Source organism: Andrographis paniculata, unplaced genomic scaffold (genome assembly GCF_009805555.1).
Source record: "Andrographis paniculata isolate CXL003 unplaced genomic scaffold, ASM980555v1 Contig35END, whole genome shotgun sequence".
Taxonomy (NCBI): domain Eukaryota; kingdom Viridiplantae; phylum Streptophyta; class Magnoliopsida; order Lamiales; family Acanthaceae; genus Andrographis; species Andrographis paniculata.
Window position 1 is genome coordinate 4,022,662 of NW_026137568.1, and position 13,258 is coordinate 4,035,919.

Genomic DNA, 13,258 nt, shown 5'->3' on the forward strand with positions numbered 1-13,258 from the left:
ACACCCTGTACATTGGAGAGGGCATGTTTAGGTACATACACATAGCACAACGCTTATTGTGCCAGAAAGTGAAATATCAGGCTATGTCTCTAGCAGGCTTACTATAACCCTTGCCGATACCTGATCATATTTGGGGGATGTTTCCATGGGTTTAATCACCTATTTGCCGAAGTCATGAGGATACATGTCAATCATGGTAGTTATCAACAAACTATCGAAGTATGGACACTTTATTGCCCTGAAACCACCGGTGGTTGTCGAAAAACTATCAAAGTATGGACAGTTTGTTGCTCTGAAACCACCGGTGACCGCCCATACAGTCGTGGAGGCATTCGTCCGAGGAATTGTTCTGCTGCATGATCGTGATCCTTTATTTGTTAGTGTCTTATAAAAGTAAATATACACCCTCAAGAACCAAAATTCAGCTTCTCATACCATCTCTAGGAAAATGGCCAAACAGAGGTATTGAACCAAATGGTGGAGACATATCTTCAATGTTTACTTGTGACAAAACAAAATAGTGGGTGCATTGGTTGCATGTGCAGAATTTTGGTACAACATTGCCTTTCAAATGGCAGATGTCCCCATTCGAGGTGGTCTATAAGAGAGAGCCATATACCATCGAAAATTCTTGCAAGAGGAGTGTCAAATAGCAGTTGTAGGATAGGAAGATGTGTTGAGTAGTCGGGATGTAATGATAAGCCGCCTTAACAAAATGTAGAGCATGCCCAACAACAAATGACCAAGTAGACCAATGGGCAATGTCAACCGTGGAGCATAGAGTGCGCGATCGTGATTGTTTAAAGTCCAGCCCCACCGATAGGAATCCGTAGTACAAAAGCTACACCATAAGTTAGCTGTCTGTTTCTACAATTCCTCTATGGTAGAAGATTGTGCAGGCTCGGTTGTATACAAGCTTATTTACCAGCCTCTAGCTGGATTCATCATGTATCTCAGTTGTGATGCGTAGTAGGAGAACACTAAATGGAGTTGGAATTTCTGGATAGCCTAGAGTTTCCAATAAGTCCAAATCTTAAACCCAAAACCACTTTAGCTTGGCCAACAAGACAAAGATCAAATTTTGGTTAAGTGGGTGGGACATCCAGACGATAAGGCAACTTGGTTGAGCGTGGCCCATTTCTAGCATCAGTTCCTGGACTTTGACTTTTAGGACAAGGTGAATTTGAAGATTGAAGAATTGATAGAGAGCAAGAGCAAGAGGGAGAGGAGCCTCAGCCATTACTTGTGTATCAATGACATGATCGCGCTTAGGCTTGTTGTTTGTAGGTTTAGGCTTTAATTAGTTTGATTTTCCATTATGATATTATATTGTGGGTTAAGCTTGTCATTTGCTTCTTGAATGGGCTTATTTTTATTCTAGTAAGTCTTAGTAGTACCATTTAATCAAGAGTAGCTAGGGTTTGGGAACTTTACACATGATCATGGAAATAAAGTAGCCTGGGGACTTTTGGACAAACGGTTGATTCTGTTTTATTGTTCTTATTGCTTTTATGTTGTTCTATTAAGATTTCTTTACAATGTTTGTCCCAAAGTTCCAAATTCAACAAAAATACAACATCCATTGATTATTAAGAGACACTCACCCCAATAGTGGCAAGAAGTCCTTCCATAGGTGCAAAATTTGAAGATAATATCTTGTTGAAGATCACATTCCTTGCTTTTTCACGAGTCCCATGGGATTTCTTTACAATGTTTGTCCTAAATTTCCCAATTCGATGAAATTGACAATAGCTGCATCCAAACTAATGAAAGACTCACCTAGAGAGTGCTTCCATATAAGAAATGAAAAAAAAAAATATCTTCTTGTTGAATAGGACTCTATTCAATGCTTTCCATAAGTCGCATATGATTGCTTTAGAATGTTTATTCCAAATTTCCCAATTTGATGCAAATGAGCTGCATCCATTAATAGATGAGAAGCTCTCCCCAGAGAGTTAGTAAGTGCTTCCATATAAGCAAAATTTGGGACAATGTAGAAAGAGAAGCGACACTGGTTATAATTTGGTGGGTGAAGAGATTAAGAGAATTAGAATAGACGATGAAAAAGATATGAACAAACAAACCTAACACCCGAAAATTTGAACAATTAATATTTAATATTAATTAATCCTCTAATATGTCTAAGTGTATGCATACAATGGTATTTGCCACCAATATTAACCTATAGAGTATGTCTGTACATACATATATGGAGAGTGAAAGAGAGAGAGAGAGTATAAGGAGATTAGACACTAAATTATACCTTGAAATTGGCCATTAACAAATATGCAGACTGCATCGCGCATGCTGTCAATGGAAATCACAGGAGCAACCTGAGTCTCTTTCCAAAATGAAATATCCTCTTCAGAAATGTGTATTCTGCATGTCATCATAGAAATGTTTTCTTTACAGAGGGAAAAACAAAAATGATTGATTTTGAGGTGTGGAGAATATTAGAATATAAGTGTGAGAAGATGTGATAATAAGAATGCAGAATGTCCTTTGCAGATATGACCAAGCCAACTAAAACAATGTTCAAGCTTCACAATTTTCAATAAAGAAGAGCCCGGCATCTTGTGCCTGTTTCTGAACATACATATATCCTGAGTATATTACACCCAAGCATGTTGCTCATTGTGTGTTTTATAAAGTTTTATATTGTATTCTTGTTGTAGTTATATTGCATATCACAATTGTATCTTGTTATTAATGCTAAGATTATGTGTGATAGGAACAATTTCATAATAACGGGGACTTGTCTCCCTAGAACTAGCCGTCTATTTCATGTATATATATAGGTCTAATGGAATCACAATGAAATGAAACATTTTTTCCTTGTAACTATAAGATGGCATCAGAGCTCCTAATCTTTGGGAGCCTCTGACCGTGCCTGGAAACACTAAGTCGCAATCTTTATTGCATCATGACCTTGAGCCATATTGAGCCTTCACTACAGCACAATCGAATCTATCTTGATTGCATCCATCTGTGATGGCTGAAATCAAGAACCCTGTTCTAGAAACTGGTGACAGATCTCAGACCACTGGAGAATTGCAGAACATTCATTCTACTAATCAATAAAACAGACAAAATTACCTCAAATGGTTTCAACTCATTAGTACCATCTTAAAAAGAAAGGAAAGGTCAATCACCAAACTAACAACACCACTAATGAAAAAGAAGATGCTCAGTTCAAATAATGGGATAACAAAAATTCCATGATCATGGTATGGCTGTGGAATTCAATATTCCCAGAAATTGAATAAATATGTGTGTTCCTTGTTATATATTGTTAAATATATGTAAATATATATATATTTGGGTCTAATTGTATATAATGGACCTAGCCCAAAATAGTAGTCCAAAGTAGGCTAGATTAATGTACTTATATTTATATGTAAATTAGTTTTGTTTCATGAAATAAGATATTACGAAGTTTACATGGTATCAGAGCGCGATTAACTTGGGGTTTAGAATCGGAGGTTTGGAGGCTAATTTCATCATCGGAGTTTCTGCCGTCGAGCATCGTCATCGCCGGAGTCAAAGTCGTCTCTGTCAGCCGCCCGTCCATCCATCCGCTGCCCCACACCTTCTTGCGCGTAGCGTGATGTGTTCTAGAGACAGGTTAATTGACCTGTCAGTCCCTTCGCCGCCGCGAGTTTTCTCTCAGACTCTGGATAGTAATAGGTTGGCTGCATGATTAATCTTTTGGTGCAATTTCGGGGCAATTCTAATACACCTTTGGGTGCAAGTTTGGTGTTTTCATAATGGGGGATAAAAAGATACATTTAGGGACAAAAAATTGTATGGGTTGAACTATCTTGATGGAGTACCTATTATTCCGAGAATCACAGAGTACAAATTGTATGGGTTGAACTATCTTGATTGGTCTAAAACTATCAAGATGTATCTAAGGAGTATTAGTAAAGCTAATCATCAAGACAGAGGCCCTGTCTTAGCTACAGACCCCAGACCCCTGCTCTTATGATTGCTTTAGGGATGATTCCAGATTATTCCTTCAAATCAAGAATTCAATTAAGTCTGACATAGTGAGTTTAATTATTCAGTGTGATACGGTTAAAGAGTTGTTTGAATACTTAGGCTTCTTATACTCTGGGGAATGAAATGTTTCGCATATCTATGATTTTTGTCAGAACTTTTATCGGGCCGAATAGTAGGATCAATCACTTCAGGCATATTAGCCAAAAGAACTTATGAAAGAGTTAAATATGCTGATGTTGTTTAGCCGTAATGCGCGTGTTCAACAACAACAAAGAGAACATACGGCGGTGATGAGTTTTTTGACCGGTCTACACTCTCGCTTTGACAATGTGCAGTCTCAATTACTTACTACTTCTGATGTTCCCCATTTATCTACAATGTTTCAGTGCCTGAGTACATTGGGACTTTTTCCCCTACTCCTGTACATACATGCATTGGTTAGCCAACAGGACATTATTTCCTCCCGTCAAGCTAGAGGAACTCATCAAGTACTCATGATACTTCCACGGGTGGGGGCATCATTTGCTATTATTGTCATGAGTCTACATATTAAGTGATTTTGCAAGAAGTTGAAGAATCAGAATCAAAAAGTTCATACAAAAAATGTGACTACATCCGACAATAAGCCTCACATGGTTACTATTTTTTACGATGAGAATGCCCAGCTTACTGTGTCCCAAGACAACTTGGTGAATTCATCTCAATCAATCAACACCACAACTGAATTTGCTAATGCAGATAAGTGTCTTATTTCTCTTTTTCCAAGTGAGTCATTGACACTGGAGCAACTGACCATATGACAAGTAACCCAAGCCTTTTATCATCTATTTCTTCTAGCTATTCATCTGTTACCCTTGGGGATGGGTCTAGTGCACAAGTTACTGGGGTTGGGGTCACTAATCCTAAACCATTTCTTTAGTTTCATTCTGTGTTACTTATTCCTGGCCTTGCGTTCAATTTAATCTCTATTAGCAAACTAACTCAAGCCTTAAACTGTTGTGTCTCATTCTTCCCCAATCATTGTTTGTTTCAGGACCGTGTGACGAGGAAGATTATTGGTAAATTACACATGTCAGAGGGGCTTTATACCCTTTATATCCCTGCATTAGTTGAGTTTGATTCTCGTATTGCATGTTCTGGTACCCACACTCCCTTTGAAGTTCACTTCCAATTTTGTCATCCCTCCCTATCCTTGCGGAAGGAGTTACACCCTGAATTTCATTATATTAAGTCTTTAGATTGTGAGTCATGTCAGTTTACTAAGCTCCATCGCCTAGCGTTTGTTCCCCGGTCTAATAAAAGGTCAAGTAGTCCTTTTTAATTAGTTTATTCTGATGTTTGGGTCTTTGTCCTATATTGTCAAAACCGGACTTTCGGTATTTTGTTACTTTTGTGGATAATTTTTCTCGAATGACATGGATATATTTTATGAAATTTCATTATGAGGTCTTTTCCACTTTTCTGCCTTTGTGTTGAAATTCAAACTCAGAACTTCTCTGAACAATCAACACCAGTTTTCGCGTGTTGACTCAAAATATTGTATCTGAGCGCAAAAACCGGCCTCTCCTCGAGACTGCCTGTGCTTTTTTATTCCAAACGAAGTTTCTAACATGTTTTGGGCGGATGCTATCTCTACAGCTTGTTTCTTGATTAATCGTTTGTCATCATCCATTTTGAGGGTAAAACACTTTATCAAACTCTCTTTCCGTCAGTCTTTATTTCCTTTTTCTCCTAGAGTTTTTCGGTGTCTATGTTACGTTCGGGATGTTCAACCACATATCCCTAAACTCGATCCCAAGTCCCTCAAGTGTCTCTCGTGTTCAGAAAGGTTATTGATGTTACTGTTCGGATCTTAACCGCTATCTTGTCTCTTTGGACGTAGCCTTCTTTGAATCTACTAGTTTATCCTTAGATTCTAGTGCTTTTACTCCCCTTTCAAACAATGATTAGTTGGTTTATGCTGGATCTCCACCTCCAGCTCCGCCTACTTGGTCTAAGGCTCTTACTCCATATCAAACTAACTATTTTCCACACGTGTAATGTTGTCGTCCCATACCCTCTCTGCCGTGCTCTGCACCAATCCCCTCCTCATATGCAGTTCCTGCTCCGTCGGTTGAGCCTACTTAGAATCTTCCAATTTCCCTCTGTAAAGGTAAACATCAGTGTGCCTATCCCATAGCCTCTGTTGTTTCTAGTGATCGTTTATCCTATAGATCTTGTCTCTTTGTTTCTACTATTAACTCCATATTAATTCCTAAATCTCTTTCTGAGGCACTTTCTCATTTTGGTTAGCGTGCTACTATGATTGATGAGATGAACACACTAGACTTAAATGGCACATGGGAGTTGGTTCCTTTACCAGAAAGCAAAAAGTCGATTGGTTGTCGTTGGGTTTTTGTAGTGAAGTTCTATTTTGATGGCTTTATTGCTCGCCTCAAGGCGCGTCTTATGGCTAAAGATTATGCTCAAACTTATGGTGTGGCGCCAAGTTGACCTCTGTTCGCATATTGATTTCTTTGGCTGCTAGCCATAATTGGTTGTTGTGGCAATTAGATGTGAAGAATGCCTTCTTATATGGCGAACTAGTCAAGGAAGTGTATTTGGAGCAACCTCCTGGGTTTGTTGCTCATAGAGAGTTCGGAAAAGTATGCCGTTTGTTAAAGTCCTTATATGGATAGAAGCAAAGTCCTCAGGCGTGGTTAGCAAATTTAGCCACACGATTAAGACTTTTAGGATGATGAAGTGCAAATCCGACCATTCTGTATTTTATCGTTGTACAAATTCTAACATAACTCTTCTTGTAGTATATGTGGATGACATTATTATCACTGATAGTGATACGAGAGTGAATCTTAACTTTAAAGAAATTCATCCACTCACAATTTTAGACTAAAGATCTTGGTGAGGTACGATTTTAAAGAATGGCGCTTCTCTCTTAGCGAACTGTGTTTGATTTGTTGACTGAAATAGAAAAATTAGGAGCTAAACCATATATTGCCCTATGACACCAAACCAAATATTTAGGAAGGAACAACTTTTGAGGAGCTTGAAAGATATCGAAGACTAGTAGGCAAAGTAAATTATCATACTGTAACCCGACTAGACATAGCATTCCGTTAGTGTGGTAAGTCAATTCATGAGTGCACCTACAATCCAACATTGGGAGGTTTTGGAACAAATTTTGGGGTACTTGAAGGGTACTCTAGGACAGGGGTTGTTATACAAGGACTATAGGCGATCATATTGAGTGTTTTTATGATGTTGATTAGGAAGACTTTAAATTTAATCGTAGGTCAACATCTGGATATCGTGTATTTGTGGGCGGCAATCTAATTTCATGGAAAAGCAAGACTGTGGTATCCGGATCAAGTGCTGAATCAGAGTATCGAACCATGATACATTATGATTGAGAGATTATTTGGATTTGTTAGTTCTTGACAGTTGGGAATCCAAACCTCAAATCCAACACGATTATAATGTAATAATCAGGCAGCTCTTCACATAGCATCGGATCCTGTATTCCATGAGCAAACTAAACATATTGAAGTTGATGTCATTTCATTCGAGAGAAGATCCAACAAGGAGTGTGATTACAACTCATGTCAAAATAAGAGACCAACTTGGTGATCTACTAACCAAGGCTTTGCCTAGCCCTCAACTCAAATACCTTTGAGACAAGCTGGGCATGTTCAACATTTATGCTCCAACTCGAGGATGAGTGTCGTCTAACTGTATATTATGGGCCTAGCCCATCATAATAACCCAAAGTAGGAAAGATTAATGTACTATATGTAAACTAGTTTTGTTTAATGAAATAAAATAATACAAAGTTTACATTCCTTATATTAGAAACTGAAATTTAGAAGGCAATAGAAGGCCAAGGATACTGCTTAAATATAATTGTTGGCATATAAAAAAAGACAACCCTTTTTATTCCTACTTTCGGCATATGAGCAAGTGTTTTCTTCTCTACTAGTTAGTGTGTTGAGAGAACTCATCCATGTAGGTTTGAAGACGAGAAGAAAGATTCTTGGAGTCGAAGATGAAGAAGATAATCATCCGGTATACAACCTAATTCTTAGCTTGGCTGCTGATCTGCTTGAGTCGTTACGGCGTAGTTTCAACAAGTCCATGAGAATTTGTAAAAACTAAATGGAACTTGGGTAGAAGATAGGTTGGGTAGTTCAGGTTGGTATCTTATATGGTGTAAGTGTTTGGTTTAGTTAAGACTCCTAGATTGGAATTTCTCAGATATAGGTTGGAAAACCGAACCGGATAAACAAATTTGGCTTTTTTTTTTTTTCTGCACTTATTCATCCATCGATTTGTGCACGAACAGAACACTGCCGTTATAACCTCGAAACAACTACATTGTAAAGCTGTGTTTATGTCGAATGTTTCATAGTTCTGTTGTGCAAGTTACTCGGAGGCTGTTGGACCTCTTATTCGATCATTCACCCGATTTCCAACATTTGGTATCAGAGCATCGTGCTTAATACCTGGGTAGATCTATCTGTGGTTCAAGATGAGTCGTGAATTAACCTCATCCATTTGTCCACCTGTGTCTAATGGGAATAACTACAGCTACTGGAAGAACATGATGGAAGCTTACCTGGTAACTATTGGTGATGAATTTTGGGAAATTGTAGAACTTGGGTGGACTCCACCAACTAAAGTGATGCTTGGAGAAACTCCGAACGACCCTCCAACTATCGTTTTGAAGCCAAAAAATGAGTGGACAACTGAAGAAAAGATTGCAGCAAATGGAAATGCTAAAGCTGCAAATGCCATATTTACTTCGGTTGATGAAGTTCAGTTTCATATCATCTCAAACTGAAAGAAAGCAAATGATGCATAGAAAGCCTTGGAAAATGCAGTCGAAGGGACTGATGGAATTAAGGAAACAAAACTCAGGGCGGAAAGTATACTTGATGCTTTGAAAATGACAAATGATGAAACCATATCTTAGTTCTACACTGGATTCAAGGATGTGGTGAACCAAGCATATGCTCTTGGCTTGAAATATGATGAAGAAAGACTGGTTCGAAAGATGTTGAGAAGCGTAAACGAAAAATTTGAAGTCAAAGTCTTTACTCTTGAAGACAACAAGAAAACCAAGAATATGACCTTGAGACCTTGAATGATATTTTTATGACTTAGAAGATGAATCATATTGAAGAAAAAAGCTCAAAAGGGATTGCCCTCACTACTGACGATCCAGAGCTTGTCGAATCTGACGAAGAAAGATCTCTGCTATCCAAGAAGCTGTCTCGAATGATAAGTGAAAAGCGTGCTCGAAAATTCCACAGGTCTGAAAACAGAGGTCACTATGGTGGTAAAACATCTGACGAACTACGAAAGTATCCAGAACAGAAAAATGTTGATTACAGCAAAGAAAAGAGAGCTTATGATAAAAGCTATAAGAAGAAGTTCAACACTGCTTCTAGGCCAAAACATTCAAATGACCCAAAATATTTTGCATGCGGTGGAGTAGGCCATGTGAAAGTGGATTGTGCAACATTTAAGAAGAAAGGAAAGCATGTATTTCTAGCTACCTGGAGTGATGAAGAAGGAAGTCAAGAATCTGAAGATGAAAGTGACAATGAAAGTGTAGTGGCTTTTGTTGTCACGGAAAGGAGAACCTAGCAAAGGAAAAGAGAATATGTCTGAAGAAGAATGTAACGACACTGTTCAGATGGACATCAATGAGCTGATGGGAGCTTATGATGAAGTTGTAGCATAACAAAAAGTTTGTGTCTAAAGGAACAAGGATTTGATCAACACAGTTTACCGTTTGAAAGCTCGAGTTGAAAAAGTTGAGGAAGTGAATCAAGAAATGTTCGAAATCAATAAAAGACTTCAGAGGAATGTCAAGCATCTGAAAATGAAGTGTGATGATCTGAGAGAAGAGAACGATAGGTTCAGGAAAGGAAAAGACAAACTCGATGAAGTTTTATCGATTGGAAAACTATGTAGAGATCATCGTGGAATCGGTTACCAAGAATCCATAAAGGTGAAACCAACTACCTTTGTGAAAAGTGCATTGCTTATTGATGTGAAAGATTCCAGAGAAACCCCTAAAGGAGAAGAACACTGAAGGTCCCACCAAAGAAAACATAAATGAGAGACGAAATCAAAATCGCAGAAGGAACAAACTTGTCAATCTGTCGTCACAACAGAAGAGTAACTGCAAGTATTGTTTTCGATGCAATTCGATTGCAGTGAAGTAAAGGAATCTACTGAAGTTACAACTGCTGCTGAACAACCTGGAGAATGTTAGTCTGATCCTGAAGTTACGAGATATGGTTCAAGGATTCCTATGAACCATCCCATTGATGCTGTGATTGGAGATCCACAAGAAGGTCGTCGAACTAGAGGAAAGCAAATTGATTTCAAAGATATGTCTGATATGAATTGCTTTGTGTCTACCATTAAGCCAAACAATATTGATGAAGCACTGAAAGATGAGTATTTGTATGGATTGGAGCAAACACCGCTGCACTTGGTATGATCGATTGACTACGTTCTTGATTGGAAGAAATACACCAGAGGATCCACTAACAAGACATTATTCATCAAGGATAAAGGTAATGATGTTATGATTGCTCAAGTTTATATTGATGATATAGTGTTTGGATCTACGGCAAAGAAGTTGAAGGATGAATTTGTGGAGTTCATGCATTCAGAATTCGAGATGAGTATGATAGGGGAGCTGACATACTTCCTTGGATTGCAAATCAAGCAATGTGCTGATGGGATATTTTTGAACCAAACGAAATATGCAAAGAATATGGTTGAAAAATTTGGGATGCAGAGTTCTAAAACTATTAGAACACCGTTAGGACAACAGGACAAGCTGTCTAAGGATGTTGAAGGAAAGGATGTCGATCATAAACTTTAAATGAGCATTATCGGAAGCCTGTTATATCTCACTGCTAGTAGATCCGATATCACATTTAGTGTTAGTGTTTGTGCTCGATTTCAATTATCTCCGAAGGAATCTCACTTGAAAGCCACAAAAAGAATCTTGAGGTATATTCATGGAATGTCCGGACTTAGATTATGGTATTCTGAGAGATCATCACTTGATCTAATTGCATTTACTAATTCCGATTGGGCCGGATGTTGTGATGACCGGAAGAGTACGACTGAAGGATGTTTTACATTGGTGAGAAGTTGATCAGTTGGAGTTCGAAGATGTAAAGTTCGATTGATTTATCTACTGCGGAAGCGGAGTATGTAGCAACTGGAAGTTGTTGTACGCAATTGTTATGAATTAAGCAGATATTTCAGGACTATGGGATTGAAAATGAGTCATTTGTGCTATGGTGTGACAACACCAGTGCAATTAACATCTCGAAAAAACCAATTCAACATGGTCGAACAAAACACATAGAAATTCGATACCATTTTATTAGAGAGCTCGTGAAAGCTGAAGTGTCCAAATTGCATCACATTGGGACTGATTTTCAAAAGGCAGACATCTTCACCAAAGCCTTTGATTCGGATCGGTTTGAGAAATGAATTAGCTATGTGTTCATACCTCAACTAATTCCATTTATGGTGAATTAGTTCCAATATTCATGGGATATTCTGGATAAATTATGTTTGAATATTGGATAAATAAAAGAAAATGAGAAAATCGTGGCATTTTGTTACTAGAAGGGAAATTTAATAGCCCTTTTTTAGGGCTACAACGACTGCACCTTGTGCAATGATGTGATGTTGAAACAACGCTCTGTCACACTCACGCGTCTAGACTGATGCAATCTAATGATGATGGCGTGTAAAGGGTTTTTATTCTTTTGTGTGAATATCAATAAGGATCAGAGGAGTGTGAATCATCGTCATTTTCTCTAAACCTTAATTTCGAGCTTGTGAAGTTCTCTCAAAATTTCCAACCATGCTGAAAACTCGATCTGGTGGTATTCAAGGGACGTGAAGTCAAAAATAGCTTCAAAGAAGAAAGGTGGTGTTCCAAAGAAAGGAAAGAAACTGCACGAATCCACTTCCCCTGTTCTGGAAATGGTTCAAAAACGTGTGATGGAAGAACCTGTTCTTGATGTTGAGGTTCAACCAACTGCTACTGCCCATGATGAGGAAACCGTTGTCCCAACAACTGAAGATCGTCCTATATCTGAAGGACTTAAAGGCCATGCTGAAGAACAAGCTGTTGTCGCCGAAATTGATCTAAATAAAGTTGCACCTATGGAAACCGCAAATGAAGATGTTCTAGAGGAGCTTGAGAAGTCGCTGTTGAAATTTTTGGTGCACAGAAAGAAAATGTAGAGAACCCTGTTATGTTCAAACAGATGAAGTTGTTGCTGGTGGTAATGCAGAGGCTGCTGCAACCACAGTAGAGGTTCATGCTGTTGGAGAACCTGAAAGTGAAGCTGTGAATGAAGAGGTACCTGCTGAAGACATTGGGGAAGTTGGAGCAGAAGTGCCCCAACCTGAGGATATGAATACTGGAGCTACAGCGGCAGAAGAAATCATTCCTGAAAATGTGGTTGAGGAAGGAGAAGATGTTTCTCTAGAAACCCCCGAAAAAGAAGAAGATGAGCTGGACTCTCTTCATCTGTCCTCTTGGAAAAACTCCAAAAAAGAAAGTTTGGAAGTTCGTCTAGTGATGCCCTTGCATCTGCTATAAAGACTTTCAAAAGGACTAAGGCAAGGCTCGAAAGTCCTAAGGAGTTATGATCCTCCTACTGTTCGTGAAGATAAAGTGTTGAACGAGGCATATTGCTTCTGGCCGTCGCTTTGCTCAAGATGTTCTTCCTGGAAGAATGGTGATTTCAGAAGCTCAGTTTGTTCGAAGAGCTTATACCGATGTCGGATTTCGCGCATTCCTTGAGGATAGGCATTTGTTGTTTTGGGCAACAGGATTGGAGGTTATAGTCCTCGTCTTGTCAAGGAGTTTTATGCCAATTTGAGTGGCAAAGTACTCGATCTAAACTCTATCTGGGGCCATAAGATATATATATACGTTGCTAAATTTTGGAACTCAATCCTGTAGTGATCAATAAGTAGTTACAACTGCCGACGAATGATGAAAACAAGCTCTACCTAAACTAATCGAGGAATCAACAAAGGAGATTGCCAGAACCATATTTGTTGGAAACACTTCAACATTTGGACGCTCTGGAGTGACAGACACAATGCTGACGATGAAATATCAATGTCTCTTTCGACTTTGTGGATGCAACATTTTCCCAACCGTCAACAATACGAGTGTCAGCACCGATATGAGTACCCT

The 13,258-nt window shown here is 38.6% G+C and overlaps 1 protein-coding gene across 3 annotated transcripts in view; it reads right to left on the reverse strand.

The window, feature by feature from the left end:
* The window catches only part of LOC127249136 (beta-galactosidase 9), a 41,581-nt gene that overhangs the window by 13,581 nt on the left and 14,742 nt on the right, over positions 1-13,258 (reverse strand). For all 3 annotated transcript variants that reach the window (XM_051271801.1, XM_051271802.1, XM_051271800.1), the window contains one exon: positions 2,264-2,379. In XM_051271801.1, the coding sequence (XP_051127758.1) occupies positions 2,264-2,379 (116 nt within the window). The remainder of the gene's footprint in view (positions 1-2,263; positions 2,380-13,258) is intronic.